Below are 17,163 nucleotides of genomic sequence, written 5' to 3'. Positions count from 1 at the left end.
ACTGCGCCTTATAGCCCGGTGCAGAAAATACGGTAAGAAGCCTTTCATCAGTTCCATACGTAGGGTCAAACACAGTCATTAGCTAAAAACAGAAATAGCTGTGTAGGAAGCTTAAACCTGGTGAGGAACAGCCAAACTCTGGTACAAAGTTGAGACTGTTTTGTGTCACAGGTCATACACCATGGAAAGACTGAGCACCAAATGAATTACCTTCAGAAGTCACATTGGGGAAGATGTATGATCAGACATTATGGGGGAGAAGGGTATCAGCACACATTAGGTGCACTGATACCGCTTCTCCCCCATGTATGGCAGCGCCCAGCGGCGTAACTATAGCACCGCAGCCCCCACCACCGGGGAGGGGGTTGCCGGGGGCTGCGGTGCTATAGTTACAAACCCCCCCCCCCCCCGCCAATCCTCCGCAGACTTACCTATCTCGCTGGTCCCGGCGGCTCCGTTCTTCTGCTGAGGACCACCACAAAATGGCCACCCCCATATAGCACACAGTTCTCTGAAACTGTTTGCTGAATGCAGGTGGCCATTTTGTGGTGGTCCTCAGCAGAAGAACGGAGCCGCCAGGACCAGCGAGATAGGTCAGGCTGCGGGGTATTGGGGGGGGGGGGGGGGGATTTGCATGGGCTGCGGCGGGGAGGGTGCTTGGCAGGGCGCCCCCCCTAATGGCGGGGGGGGCACCCAAAACGTAGCTACGCCACTGTCGGCGCAAGCGTACTGTAATGGAAAGGGGCGCCATGCGTCCATATCGGCGCTGCTATCTAAATGATAGCAGGCCGAATGTATGAACGGTCAGCTTCGCCAGCAGCAGGCTGGCGAAGCCCTATCTAAACAGCGCTGTCCCTGCTGTTGGATCTGGGCTGTGGATCTTGTGTGAGTAGCGAGTTCCTGCGCATGCCCAGTGCAGCCGGCCGTGGGACAGCGCATCAGTGTAAACTGATGCGCTATCTCCAGGAGGGGACATCGCCAGAGGGGGGAGTTAGGGCTCCCCCGCTTCGGCGGACAAGATGTTAATACATCTTGTCGGTCTCCCCTCCTGCTTTGCCTTGCTAATGAGGCGATGCAGGAAGCATTATAGTGGCGCTATAATACAATACATCTGCCCCATAATTAGTGAAATTAAGTCTACCTGTGTGCAATCACATGATGATGAAGAAGAGGCATCACACCATGAAGACCAAGGAGCTCTCCAAACAAGTCAGGGACAGGGTTGGGTCATAAAAAAAAAATATCCAAATCTTTGATGATCCCCCGAAGCACCATCAAATCCATCATCTTCAAAGAGAAAGAACATGGTACCACAGGCATGTCAAAATTGGGGCCCGCGGGCCAGATGCGGCCCCAGCCGCCTACTTTTGTGGCCCACAGTGCTTGTACCTTTGAAAAATTCTGCTGGGAACGGGCTTCAATGGCTGTTGGTGGGGCTTGATGTTTTTTCGGAAGCCCTGTCCCAGCAGTCCTTTGCGGAGGTGCGCGGGTGCATGGGTGACATCACCATGTACCCACGCACGGCATTTACACAGCGTCAAATGAGTCTTGGAGGCGGGCAGTCGGCGGCCATAAGTATATCTGGTATATAAGTATATCTGGCGGCAGAGGGGCGGACGGCGCTAGTGTCTTGCTGCAGTGCAGAAGGTGGAGGGGCGGACAGTGCTTCAAAAAATAGTAAGACTTACTACAGGTGGGGTGAAGAAGAGGAACTGTGGGGGGCATATGTGTTATAGGACACTGTGGGGGCATGTGTAATATCTGGCAACCTGGGTCAGAATGTGAATTTGTACTCATTCTCTGCGTCACAATGTGCATTTTGGCCTATTCCCTGCGTCACAATGTGCATTTTGGCCTATTCCCTGCGTCACAATGTGAATTTTGGCCTATTCCCTGCGTCACAATGTGAATTTTGGCCTATTCCCTGCGTCACAATGTGAATTTTGGCCTATTCCCTGCGTCACAATGTGAATTTTGGCCTATTCCCTGCGTCACAATGTGAATTTTGGCCTATTTCCTGCGTCACAATGTGAATTTTGGCCTATTTCCTGCGTCACAATGTGAATTTTGGCCTATTTTCTGCGTCACAATGTGAATTTTGGCCTATTCCCTGTGTCACAATGTTAATTGCGGCTTATTCTCGGTCACAATGTGAATTTATACTCATTCCTTGTGTCAGAATGTGAATTTTGGCTTCTTCTGTGTCAAAATGTGAATTTTATTACTAAATAGACACTGATATATAATATAATATAGAGGAGGCGACTGTACAGTACTGACAATGGGTATATAGGACTCTTTCTTGCGGCCCACATAAGACTTAGACCTTGATTATTCGGCCCAGTTGGGATTTAGAGTTTGACATGCCTGTGGTACCACAACAAACCTGCTAAGAGCCGCCCACCAAAACTCACAGAACGGGCAAGGAGGGCATTAATCAGTGAGTCAGCACAGAGACCAAAAAGTAACCCTAAAGGAGCTGCAGAGTTCCATAGCAGAGACTGGTGTATCTGCGCATGGGACTACAATAAGCCATATACTCCATTACAGTTGGACTTTACGAAAGAGTGGCCAGAAAAAAAGTCATTAGTGTTAAAAATAAAGCACGTTTTGAGTATGTGGCAACTCACTAAATGTATGGAGGAAGGTGCTCTGGTCAGATGAGACTAAAATGTAACTTTTCAGCCACCAAGGAAACCGCTATGTCTGGCGCAAACCCAACACATCCCATCTCCCCAAGAACACCATCCCCACAGTGAAATATAGCGGTGGGTATGGTTTTCAGCAGCAGGGACTGGGAAACTGACCTAACGTGCGCAGAAACTACTTCTCCCCCTTAACGCTGGTTCATACATCTGCCCCACAGTTCTGAAACAAAATACTCAATGCATATCTTACTTCTGCCAAGTAACACTGTTCAGAGTGTAAACTCTACAATTTTAGCTATTTTAGGTTGTTGACATTGTTTGGGCCAATTAATGATATCTTGCAGGTGTGGCATTTAATATTTAGGCCATCTTCCATTTCTAGAACAGTGATTCGTTGAAATTTTACTGTTTAAGAGAAGGCAACAAAGTGCACTGGATATAGATATAGCTCACACAAAAAAATTAAAAAGAAAAGGATGTTTTTAATGTTCATAACAGTAGCTCATTTTCATTCACCTCTCCAACTGCTTCCTCTGCTCCGCCAGCTCAAGTAGACGTCGCAGAGCCTTCTCCTGTTTACGCTCATCTTTCCTGGAACGTGATGAAATATTGCGGGCAAACTCTCGCTGCTTTAGATCCTTCAGCCTCTGCAAAATAAAGTTTTATATATTGCAGCATTTACAAGCTTGACTAAGGGATTCACAATAGACCTACAGAGGTTGACAAATGGTATGCACTGAAATTTCAATATTCAGAAGATAACTATGGCCTGTAGGTGTCCTACAAAACCAAGTCGAACAACGCAGAGCCCCAAAGTTCAGTGTAGATCGCCAGACTGATACCTTTTTCTACGGTTTGCAAAGAGAGGGGCAGATTCTGGGAATCACATTATGGATCAGCAGCTTCTCTAATACTATAATAAATACATGCATATAATACAGTACACACACACACAAAATAAAAATCATTCCCAGCAAATAAAAAATCTTGCATACGTCAAATCAAATGTCTTTACATGCATCATTAATAACCATCTTAGACAAGCCTTCTGTTAAAATCAATGAGCAGGTTAACATTTGTTTCCTGTACAGCAAGGCAAGTCCCAGTTACTGACTTGCTGCCTTCCCCAAGAATGACAGCCTGCCACAGAGACACTACAGGGGTAGACCTGCATTGGAGGGGAGGGATTCCCAGAATATCTTGGACAAGAACTATCGAATGTGTATTTTTTTCACAAATGATAGCATTTCATATGCACTTATGACACCGAAAATGAGAACACATCATATAGGTGTGTAAATAAGGGGTAGATTAGATTATGATTTTCTTGTGTTCCTTATGATTTTCTTGTGTTCCTTATTATTTGTAGATCATAGTTAATTACATGCCCACACTGAGATTATCTCTATCTCTCTATATACAGGTTGAGTATCCCTTATCCAAAATGCTCGGGACCAGGAGAATTTTGGATAACGGATTATTCCGTATTTCGGAATATTTTAATATTTCAATGATGTATTTTGAAGTATCTTGCATTTATGCTGTATAAACACATAATATACACACAAATATATTTTATTACCACATAAAATACACACAAATATATTTTAATTGTTCAAAAAACAAGGTTTCAAAACGTGAAACAAAATGTGTGTACTATCTCAGCACTGAATTTGAATGCCAAGCAATCATTGTCTTGCACATATATAGTGCCAGTTACATATCATGTCCCCAGTGATGCTGTTACAAATGTCCCCAGTGAGTTTTTAGCAAAAAAAAAAAAAAATTTCACTTTCTGGAATGTCCGTATTTCGGAATAATTCGGATAACGGATATTCGGATACGGGATACTCGACCTGTATATCTATATATATCTATATATATCTATATATATCTATATATATCTATATATATCTATCTATATATCTATATAGATATATAGATATATAGATATATAGATATATAGATATATAGATATATATATATATATATATATATATATATATATATATATATATATATATATATATATATATATATATATATATATATATATATATATAGATAGATAGTGTTTGGACACAGGAGAGCACACACCTAAAGGAGCTGATAAGGTCATTTGTTGGATCGAATCCCCCTTTGTTTTGATTGGATCTAATTCTTACTTTAATCACAAGGGGACCATTACTCACTTTGGAGTTTACCCCTATGTTTCTACATGTGAAAATCATTTTAAGTGTAAATACATCATCAAATTAAAGTATTGTAGATTACAGCATATCTATTAAAGGTATATATGGAGTCATAAGAAAAATAAGGCACCGATTAAACACGGGTAGCCCTAAAGTACCACCTACAGTAAAATGACTTAAGGCCCCTATTTGGACCAGTCACAATCGAAATATTGAAATTTCAGTACAGCTTGGTGATCAAAAAAAGATCATTAAAGATCTATTGTTTATAAACACCCCTGATGAAGTCTCATAAAGAGACGAAACGCGTCAGGTTTCTATTGTGATCCATAATCTAAAGAAATTGTGATACAAGATTCAATCTCAAGACAAAGTTTGATTTGTTTTAAATAAATGTTTTTTATTTGAAAAATACTTGTCGATTATGGTCTTATTAAGTTAAGGGAAGACAGGAATCACCTAGTAAATTGTATAAGGGCGCTATATAACACTATTGTCTGTGATATTGGTGTTGGGGTCCCTCTAGTAGGGGATTCAGTGTTATCAAGTGACCGACAGTGTAGCGCAAATTCTAGAGATATTGTACGAGATAGATATAGATTTTGTCCTTAAGTTTAGTTAACTTAAGGACACCCGACCGACGCGATGCCCGCGATTAATCCCCAAATCGCGGGCATCGCGTCGGTCGCGGCCGTTATAAGGGGCCGCGACTGACGCGATTTCCCATAGACAGTAATGTTAAAATTACTGGACCCGATTTACCATGTTAAAAGATATGACAGTAATGTTAAATGATGTGCAAAATAAAATGACAATGTGAAATGGGCCAATATAGCCATTTCACATTGGATAGGTTTTAAAATAAAATGTTTCATGGCCCCCCACCACCGTTAACGCCAACCCGCTATTGACGCCAACCCGAAGCGTGGTGAGCGCAGCGAGCCCGCGAGGGGCAGCGGTACGCGTCCTCCGACCTTTTCATACCCCTACTATCCACGTCGGCGTGGAGTTGAGAATAGAAAGTGCAGCGAGCCACCGAGCCCGAAGCGTGGCGAGCGCACGCGGACACCTGTGAAGCCCAAGTACCATATATATATATCTATCTATCTATATCTCACACATATGTTGCTTAATAAAAGCTGTTTTTCGCATTTGGTGGTTAATGGTCTCATCTGCTCTGGATTGATTTAAATCGCAAGTCTTTCCCACCTTTGTTACGTGGTCTTGGCAAAATGCCAGAGGCCTGAAATGGTTATTCCCTGTATTACATATAGAAATGTGTTGCTTATTGTACATAGTGCACTTAAATACTGTATGTACACAAACATACAAATATACATTCACGCCTCATCTTTACCAGATTTACTCAGAAATTAAAGCATACAGCAAATATACAATTGTAGATTAATTTAAATCAGAATTCAAAAATCACAGAATTATTTTGTTTAACAAACTAATCGGCTTTAATCAAAATAGCTACTTTTGATAAATAGAGCATTCAGGAAGTGGTTCCCTACATTGCTGGAGAAATTATAACACATGTATGGCAATTTTAGGCTGCTTTACTTCACATTTATGTCCAGTACATCCCAAATCAGTGGTCAGGGAACTCAGTCCTCATTACCCCACGCAGTGCATGTTTTGCAGGTCTCCTCACAGAATCACAAGTGAAATGATTAACTCCACCTGCGGACCTCATAATATGTGTCTGAGTAATTAGTACACCTGTGCACCTGCTGGGTTACCAGCAAAACATGCACTGTGTGGGGTAATGAGGACCGAGTTACCTGACCACTGTCCCAAATCAACTTGATGGGGCTTAGGTATGGAGAAACTCCAAACATCAGAGATGTTGCAAAATGGTGCGGGGCACCCTTTTGGTTCAGGATGCCAGTAACATTTTGCAAGTCAAAACACTAGACCAGTAGTGGACAGAAGTGTAGCGATGGCAGAACACGAGCTCCGGGCGCAGGAAGATCAGACTGGAGCCGGAGCCGTGCCTTCACCGCCAGCTCGCCCACCAGCCCTGTCTGCTCCCCCCGCCCGCTCCTGGCTACTCTGCTGTGCCAGGTGATGTGCAGGCAGGTGACTGGAAATTCCTGCCGCCGCACTGGTCTACAGGAATATGGCCGCCGGAGGAAAGGACATCTGGTGACATCTCTACAGGATGTAGGAGGGGAAGCAACCTGTGCCAATCTCACTCTACTTCTTGCCCGTGCATTCCACCTTCCTTCTGGCCTGTGTTCCAGTCAAAGGATGGCAGTTTCATCTATTGCTGGAGCCTCGTGTCTGATCAGGTAGTGGCTTCTATAGAAGGGGAGCAGCCTGTGGTGTCCCACTATACAGAGGGAGCGGCTTGTGGTGCCCTGTTGTTATTATTATATGAGGGGGAGCAGCCTTTGGTGTCCCGTTATTATTATACAAGAGGAGCAGCCTGTGGTGTCCCCCTATACAGGGAGGGCAGCCTGTGATGTCCCGTTATTATTATATTAGGGGAGCAGCCTGTGTTCTGTTGTTATGATTGTACAGAGAGAGCAGCCAGTGGTGTCCTGTTATTTATACAGGGGGAGTAGCCTGTGGTGTCCTATTATTATCATCATACAGGGGGAGCAGCCCGTGGTGTCCTGTTATTATACAGGGGGTGCAGGGGGAGTTTCTCAGCCCTGAGCAAAAAAAAACCCAATCCCCCCCCCCCCCCCCCATTTCACTTCACCTCACCTCTAATGCAAATGTTTTAAGTTTTTTTATTCTCTTGTGATTGTAGTCCCGCCCTCTTACTGAATTAGGCTCCACCCACAATTCTCCACCAGGAATTGAAGATGCATGAGGTGGCAACCCTAGGTAAGGAGCAGGCACGGAGTGGGGGGCACAAAACAAGCCCTTGCTCCGGGCATCATGGCACCTAGCTACACCACTGGGCGTGACCAACCTGCAGCTCTCAAGGCACATGCTGGCCTTTTCCTAATGAAATGCGGCTCTCAAACCCAGGGCACTGCCTCCTCTGACTGTGCGCTTACTCCTGCACCCACGGCACTGGCGCTTGCCTCTGCTGACATGCAACTTTGCTGTGTGCTTGATGTGATGTCACAGGTGGAGCTTGCTATACCCAGCGGGAACAGAGATCGCGAGAGGTTGGGTGAACACAGGAATCTCACTTCGGAACTTGACCAAGGTTTTCCAGGTGACTTGCTACTTCACTGTACTGTAGGGTGGCTTTCAGAAGGTAAAGGGTTATCCCTTTTTTTTTTTGTGGACATGCTGTAGAATCTGGACAGACTCAACCTGGATCTTTTAGGAGACATTTAAGATAGTGCAAAGTATATTTGCATTTGTCAGAAAACTGAATTTGTTCAATGCACAACTTCAAAAAGGGGGCACTCTTAATTTTCCCCCTTTGGAATTTCCCTTAACGATAAAGGAAAGTGAACAAGCACCTGATATCTTATATAAACTAGCACAACATGGTATGCAACAGTGACTGAAGAACTTAATGTGGACTGCCTGGAGAGATTCCATGATCTGAAAAGACCTCAGATTAGATTCCTAGTTGACCCTTAATAATACGGATGCCAAAACTTCACAGATGAAGTAAGTTCAGATTGAGGTGCTTAAACTTTTTTAGGATGAAAAACTTAAGCTGTGTACACACTGTGCAATACTTTGCTGAGCAATATATTGCTCAGTGTCCAGTTTTCATCAGTGACCAGAGATGGTCTCTGATGAACAGGAGACTCTGCTGAGGGAGCCGCAGAAGAAAACAGCTGATCGCAGGAGCAAGCTCCAGTGACCATTAGGGTACTGAACACAGGAGCGTGCACCCAGCGATTTATCGCTGCAGCACAAACAAATCACTGGCAATATGGTCGCTCATTGACCATATTGCCAGCGATATTGCACCGTGTGTACACAGCTGTACAATTGAGTTCTGGAGAACTGTACCAATGGAGAAATTCCCCAATGTCAAATGTGCTGCACTTATGACTATAATCAATGTTTGGGTCGACTTACCTTTCGGAGTTGTTTTTTTTCCCCATCACTGAAACAAGTAAAATCAAAACATTGATCTGTTCTTACAGACACACTTCAGAGAATTACTGCGAGTAGCTTTAACCACATACGAGCCCGAATATTAAAAAATTATTGAAAACAAGGATTCTCAAAAGAATTAAAAAAATATATACTAATAAAAAAAAATTCAGCAAACTGAAAAAGTGTTTTTATATATTGGGAACTGTGTATTCATAATGCGCTTGTCTCATCCTCAGCCTAACTAAAAATGGAGGAGACACAAAGTCATGCTCCTACAAACGTCATTCTAAAGGCGTGAACATAAAAAATGGGACATGGCCTTGTGCCAGCTAGGCCACACCTATTTTTTTGTTGCATGGCATCGACTCTTCGCTTTACCATAACATTTTTTGGCTCATTGTCTCTGATTGGTGGACCACTCCTGCACTAGACCATCCTCCAAGTTTTAGATTTGGTTTAACAGTTTATCTACTAAATTGTGGTTTGTGTTATAATCTACTGGCCAAACGTCTCTATTTTCTTTCTAATTTTTACAGACCTATGAGCAAATAACATCACCTGGACAAAGCTGAAGGATCAGCAAAATGCATCGGTGTTTGATTGCTGTATAGTGTTGCTACAGTGCTCCAGGACACCCATTAAGGAATCAACAAGGTTACAGGACCTAACCAGTCCTGCTTTTTCAAATTGGATCCATGCAGGACTTTTTCTTTGTCCAAACTGACCCCAAGAGACCTTCTTCCTTGACTGGCCAAGACTTCATCCTGGGAGGAACGCCACCTCTCTAAAGCCGGACATTTCCACGGTACCCCCATTTCTCCATGGCAGTCATCCACAAGAGGGTTATTCTTTGTAATGGACACTTGTCCTTATCACAGTTAAACAAGGGTGACCACATTGAGGGGCTATATACACCCATATCATTTTTCTTAAATTATTTAACATTACTGTGTTTTTTTACAATTATGTTATATTGGTTTATCAAATTAGGTCTTGGAATACATTGCACACTTTTCTTTTAGTGCAGCACCCCCCCCTCCTTTTCTTTGAGCAAATAAGCTGCAATAGAACATAAGTTCTCTCTTCTGCAATAAAAATAAAAGGCATGATTGGGCCATGAATCATTATTGGAAGATATGAAGAAGGTATTTTGTAAAAATGAATAATATGTAATCTTTGGAACACCATCAAGTAGGCAAAAAAGGATAAAGGTCTTTATCTAGCAATGAGAGAAAGACTTTTTCACAAAGGCCAAATTGTGATGTTTTATGACTACTTATCCCAGGAGCCTCCAAAAAACAAGTACATGGAAGAAAGAAGAAGTGCAGTGAAGAGAAATGGCGAATTACATGAAAGGGTGCAAATGATTCACAAAGATGGTTAAATAGGATGAGCCAGGGATGTCTGAAAACAGCCCACAACATAAAGTCAGTCAGGAATGTCCTCTTGTTGGCATTTGTGGTTTTAGGCCTTGAGGGATTTTATCCACCAGGATACACAGTTTCAGCTACTTAGTGCCCAATGGCGGTGCTCATAAGGCAAAGCACAAAGCATTGTGCTGTAAAATCAGTAATGGAATCAGAAGGGGCCGTCTGCTCCCATAACTTACAGAACAAAGGAATGTTGCACTGTTTGACTAACCGACGCAAAGAACACTAACATTTTATATTGGGGCCACAAGTAACATTAGCAGTCAAATATAAATAATGCATGCCAGATGTCTGTCCACTGTACTTTGTCAGCCACAGGATGTACCAGGATGGATGTCTTTCCTGATGTTTTGTAATCGAAGTACACCCTTAAAAATGTTGCATGTTTAATAACCACCTCCATTGGCTTCTGGAGAAAATATTTGCTTTTCTATGACGGATGGTGTAATGGTTAGTTTTACTGCCTTGCATCACTGAGGTCATAGGTTCGATTCCCACCATGGCCCTAACTGTGCAGAGTTTGCATATTCTGTCCGTGCTTGCGTGGGTTTCCTCCGGGTACTAGTTTTCTCCCACAATCCAAAAATATACTGGTAGGTTAATTGGCTGCCAACAAAATGAACCCAAGAGTGAATGTGTGTGTGTGTGTGTGTGTGTGTGTGTAAACATGTGGTAGGGAATATAGAGTGTAAGCTCCACTTGAGGAAGGAACGATTTGTAAATGTTCAAAAGTGTCTTTGTGAAGCGCTGTAGAATATGTGTGCACTATATAAGAAACTTTTGTTAAATAAATAACATGGAGATCTATTTATTAAGTCCACTCCGCTCGTAACTGCCATGTTACAGGCTACGTTTCAAGAAATGACAGGAACTGGTTGGTTGGAACTTGTAGTTCCATCCACTTTATCGCTCTCCAAAGTTTACTACATAGTTCCCTCGGTCTGCAATACCCAGAAACATAACCCAGATCAATATAGAAAAACTGGCATGATGCTGAGGAACTAGTATTAGAAAGCACTTTCTTTCAGCACATACTTAACCTTCTTCGCTCTTGGTACATGTAAATATGATGAAGGGGGAAAGGTATCAAGTTTGAGGAGAGAGTGCAGAAGTTGGCCAAAGACTTGTAAAGCTGGGTTCATAGATAAAATGTGTACTCAGCAAGGCTGTGCACGATGCCATGGTGATTAGGGCGGAGTGAAAAAGTTGAAATTGAGATATTCAAAATTGGCTAGTATGGAAAAGTTGTGACTTGACCTGAATAAGAAATGTCTATTTTGATCTGAGTCAACATCTTCTGTTCTGGCAAGAGACCTAAAGTTTTGCTTTTTAGGTGAAAATAACGAAACCTATGAAAAAGCTCCAATCTAGTTAAAATTATGTCAGGACGTCTTAGAGCGGTTCATTAACATACTTTAGCATAGTAAAAAAGAATACGAGTTTGTCCTAGTGCAAAGTGACTGACTTTGGTGGGAGAAAAGTCCCTAATAATTGACCCATTTTCATGGTCACAATTGTGAATATTGTATGTTTTCTCCTGAACGTGTTTTTTTGGTACTTGTTTCCTAGCACGGCGCCACCGATTTTGAGTGTGACCATCGCGTTGGAAAAAATCGCGTCGATCGCATGCCAACCAAATCGCATGCGATGCGATCGACGCGACCGACCCGATTTTTACATTGGAATCAATGCAAAATGGTCCCTGACACCAGATTTTGCATTGATTTTAATGTGAAATGCCCCAAAGCACCCCATTTTTATAGAAACCCCCCCCTGATGTTTGAAATGGCCCCCAATTTTAACGCCACCTCGCTATTGACGCCAACCCGACACGTGTAGAGCGCAGCGAGCCCGCGAGGGGCCGCGGTACGCGTCCTCCGATATTTTCATACCCCTACTATCCATGCCGGCGTGGAGTTGAGAATAGAAAGTGTGGCGAGCGCAGCGAGCCACCGAGCCCGAAGCGTGGCGAGCCCCGCGAGGGGACGCGGATACCTTCACAGGTATCGCGTCCCCTCGCGGGCTTCACAGGTATCCGTGTCCCCTCGCCACGCTTCGGGCTCGTTGGCTCGCCACAATTTCTATTCTCAACTCCACGCCAACGTGAATAGTAGGGGTATGAAAAGGTCGGAGGACGCGTACCGCCTACGCTCGCCACGCTTCGGGTTGGCGTCAATAGCGGGGTGGCGTTAAAATGGGGGGGGGGGGGGGATTAACCATGCTTTTTACACATATTCAATGTGAAGTGGGCCATATTGGCCCATTTCACATTGTCACCTATGTCAAATCGGGTTGATCGCATCGCGGGCCATTATAATGGCCCGCGACGGACGCGATCAACCTGATATTCACTTTAACATTGTTCCCTATGGGGAAATCGTGTTGATCGCGTCGGTCGCATCACGGCCCCTTATTAGGGCCGCGATCAACGCGATTTTTACTTTTACCGGCAATTGAGCCAGTTCAAGACAGAAAATCGGGTCCATCGCATGCCTTAACTTAAGGCATGCGATGTACCACAACGGGCGCCGTGCTAGGAAACAAGTACCGTTTTTTTGTTTTTTTTTGGAGAGGATGCTCTGTAATTGAAGTGACCAAGAAAAAAAAACTTGTGGCAAAAAACATCAGCGTAAATCCCTTTTATTTGCCCTTAATAGAATAGTGCACCTCTGTGTCTTTTAATGTCCAACTCTTTACTGAATGCTACAGTAAGTAGGAAAAAGGATACTTACCTCAACAGTTCCGTGCCTAGCTCTTGGTGGTTCCACCATCATTCCGCATTTGATGTTCCAGCCATCGTTCTTGTCGATGTTCTAACCATCGTTCTGCATTCGATGTTCCAGCCATCCTTCCTGTTGATGTTCTGACCATTGTTCCGCATTTGATGATCCAGCAATCATTCCTCTAACCATCGATCCAGTCATCGATGTTCTAACCATTGATCCAGTCATCGATGCTCCAACCATTGATCCAGTCATCGATGTTCCAACCATTGTTCCTGTCATCGATGTTCCAACCATTGTTCCTGTCATCGATGTTCCAACCATTGTTCCTGTCATCGATGTTCTAATCATCATTCCAAGTCATCAGTATTCCCAGGCAACCACAAGTAATGTACTTTGCCCTCAGTGTGGTTATCGGCTCATAGCACTTATAAACTTCATCAGTGCGCTGCACTGCATCTTTATCATCTTCTTTGTATTAGTCATTCTGTACCAATCCTGTTGCCGTGCATACGTTACTCTCTGCCAGTTGCCTAGTGCAAACTTCCTTGTGATCATCTGTTTCAGTAAAACTGAACTCCTGCCTGCTTCCTGCTCATCCTGCCTCTGGGTGAACTACGGAACAATTTATGTACTAAAGGTCTAATCAAGCCTCCCCAATTCATTCATCGGTCCGAGCCTGCACCTGAAAATCAGATATATTGTGTGTATTGAAAATAATAACAAAGGGGTCGATCCTATTACGTGCGTATGATTTGCGAGTGCAAAATCACAGCACCGGGTGCACTTTACGGCGGCCTGAATTCGCTTAAAAGTGCTCGCACCTCCATAAGTGAATTTGGCCCTGCGCAGGGTGCGAGATGGACCTAATTTGGGCGCCGTTTTCAGCGTTTAAACGGCACCCGAATGGCAACTCACACCCTTCGGCAGTAATAGGATTGACCCCATATTCTACTAGATATGCTAGAGTTATTCATTCTATCAGTGGTGTCCAGCAGTACATACAGAATATGCCAATCACTGTGTTATTTACTAGGCAGGATTGATCAGCAATACTTTATTTCCTTTTTATGTGCTTACTGACCCAATTTAACAGTATAATAGTGGACATCAAACAAAGTGGTTTCGATAAAACTGAACTAAAAAGACAAGACGACAATACTGTATGTGCAACATCTTTGAAACCTGTTTTTTTTTAATCAACGTTCTGATTTTATTTTTCTAAACATTAGATTTGTGTGTTAATGTTAATATACTGGCTTATCTTTTGCATAATTATATGCTATAATGCAGCCCAATCAGGTTCCCAGCTTAGGGTATGCAAAACTGTTTTTCAGACCAATTCATGTTTAAAATAAACTGCCACAAGTAAAGACAATAAACAGAAGTGTTTAAAATACTGCACATAAAGAACAGAGTGTAATGCATTGTTTACTGAACTTACTGTACTGTAACATTCAGTAAAGAGTTTGTTGGACATTAGAAGTTAAGCAAGTTAAGTAATTAAGGGCAAACAAAAAGGGATTTACCCTGATTTTTTGCCCCAAGTTTTTTTCTTGGTCACTTCAATTACAGAGCATCCTCTGGAGACGGAGTAGCTGCTGAAACTGAAAAGAACAACAAGGCTGCTGCTGTGACAGTGCCACACGTGCATGGAGAACTTGAAGCAGTGAGCACCACAGGTCCCCAGCAGAGGCAGCAAGATTGCTTGTACATCTAATCTGGACTATAGTATCACTGAAAGGTGATTGACAAACACAGACTATGGCTATGCAGTGCACATGTTTTATTTATTAGATGTGTGTTTGCTGGGCTGTGTTGTAATAAGCCAAATTTTATTTGTAAACAGCAATTTGCATCAGATTTAGAACAAGTAATGGTGTGTACACACGGCAGGATATGCCGTGAGATGAGAGTCCCGATGCGATCCGAGGGGCACAATTTACACTATATAGTGCAGATCTGCTCTATATAGTGTTGCCTGCCCTCTCTATCTGGCTGCTGATTTGCGCTCACACGGGAGCACGCATCGGGCTCGCAAGCCCTAAAAAAGCATGCGATTTGGCTGGTACACACCAGAAGTTTTGTAAATGTGATTTTACTACTTCTTAATGACTTGAATGTAGCTCTGCCGAGCTTGTGTTTACTGTTTATGGCAATAAATGATTGCAAAACAAATTATCTTGAACTTGAACAGTATTGACGCCATGAAATGCCCTTTTTCCGTGGAAAAATAATTCGGCAGTATAAAAAAAAAGTGTCAGGATAAATAACCACCTGTGAGATTAATGTATGAAATTTGATTTACATTACTAGAATCAGTTAAAACAGGGCTGGGCAACACCGGCCCTCCAGATGTTAATGAACTACACATCCCAGGATGCTTTGCATTGCTATGTGGCCATGATGAAACTGATGCAAGGCATGCTGGGATGTGTAGTTCATCAACATCTGGAGGGCCGGTGTTGCCCAGCACTGAGTTAAAATGTAAATAAAAACGAACAGATACTACACTTCGTATACTCAAACCATAAATAAACTGCCTCCCCCCAAAGTGAGCCAGTGAGTCAACCAAAAGACCGGGATCTTGTCAATGAACGCTCACTTGATTACCTGCTCTCTTTAGTGAGCTGTTTTGTCCATCTCTAGTGCAAGTTGACTTCTCTAAATCAAGAAGGTTTGCATGTGTATATATTATTACCTGTTTGTGCGCATGGTCATAGGAGTTTATGTGGTTGTCAAATTCCTGGTGTTTCTGATACTGTTTGTCACACAACTCGCAGTAAAAGTTAGCACGCAGCTCCTCCAGGGCTTTCGCAATGGCCTTCTCCTTGTCCACAAAATCCTGCACAGAATAAAGAGTGTCTACAGTTATTATTTATAATTGGATTTTTAATATGGTTAAAAGTTTTCGGTACTGGTGTATTATCACGGCGCCCAAGTTTCTTACATACGGCACCGTAGGAGCATCGCATCGCATGGGCCATTTTAACGGCCGTGCGATGCGATTTTCCTATGTAATTTATTCACTGTTCTCTTAGCCCCGGGGAATCGCATTGCACCTGTACAATGCCATTACGTATACAATAATGACATACAATGAGGATTTAGGCACCCCCCCACTATCCACGCCACCCCGAAGCGCGGCAGAACGCGTCCTCCGACCTTTTCATACCCCTACTATCCACATCGGCGTGGAGTTGAATTTATATAGTGTGGCGAGCCCCTGCGAGGGGATGCGGATTACTTTACATGTATTCCGCGTCATTACACTATATAAAATCAACTCCACGCCAACGTGGATAGTAGGGGTATGAAAAGGTCGGAGGACGCTTTCCGCTGCGCTCGCCACGCTTCGGGGTGGCGTGGATAATAGTGGCGTTTTATAAATAAAAGAGCACTGAATACATTACATAGGAAAATCAGATTGCATCGGCACTTAAGGTGCCCACACACTAGAACGATTTTTTGGCCGATTGTCCGATTTTATACGATATTTACCGATAATCGGTCGAAAATCGGCCCGATGTGCGCTCCCGTGGATCTTTAGCTGAATCTTCTGATCTTACGTGCTGCACAAAAGATCAGAAGATTTAACAAAAGATCCGGAGGAACGCACACGGGATCTTAAGAAAAATCTTTGGTAAAGATGTACGCTTGCCTGAAATCTTTGGTCCAAGATTTGAAGGCTAATTTATGCGCACATCTTAAGATCGCAGATCTTTCTAGTGTGTGGGCACCTTTACAATGGTCCATGCGATGCAATGCTATTTTCGTACGCAGAATAGCCCACTAAAGCTTAGTGGGCGCCGTGATAATGCACAAGTACCAAGTTTTCTTGTAATATTTAAATCTGCGTAATCTAAATTTGAAAAATTTTAAGCAGAAACAAATGACCTTGTATTTTTGCCTCAGCTCCTCTGTGTCTTCTTTCTCTACCTCCAATGCACGTCTACGCTCTGTAGCATCCTCTGCATAGTCCAGCTGAAATGAAAATGTTCATTGTTAAAAAAAAATAAAAAGGGCGGTAAAAAGTATATTCAGTAAACACGGACCATAGATTTCCTAACTAGAAACATAGAATTTGACGGCAGATAAGAACCATTTGGCCCATCTAGTCTGCCCCTTTTTTTACCCTTCA

General features: G+C 43.1%; 1 protein-coding gene across 6 annotated transcripts in view; it reads right to left on the bottom strand.

Moving 5' to 3' along the window:
• The window catches only part of GPATCH8 (G-patch domain containing 8), a 65,389-nt gene that overhangs the window by 6,241 nt on the left and 41,985 nt on the right, over window positions 1–17,163 (bottom strand). For all 6 annotated transcript variants that reach the window (XM_083147424.1, XM_083147425.1, XM_083147429.1 and 3 more), the window contains 3 exons: window positions 16,920–17,006; window positions 15,724–15,867; window positions 3,165–3,295 (listed from right to left, as the gene is read on the bottom strand). In XM_083147424.1, the coding sequence (XP_083003550.1) occupies window positions 3,165–3,295; window positions 15,724–15,867; window positions 16,920–17,006 (362 nt within the window). The remainder of the gene's footprint in view (window positions 1–3,164; window positions 3,296–15,723; window positions 15,868–16,919; window positions 17,007–17,163) is intronic.

This window comes from Crinia signifera, chromosome 6 (genome assembly GCF_055691185.1).
Source record: "Crinia signifera chromosome 6, ASM5569118v1, whole genome shotgun sequence".
Lineage (NCBI taxonomy): Eukaryota > Metazoa > Chordata > Amphibia > Anura > Myobatrachidae > Crinia > Crinia signifera.
Note: the sequence above shows the minus strand (reverse complement) of the source record. Positions and strands in the feature narration are given on the sequence as shown.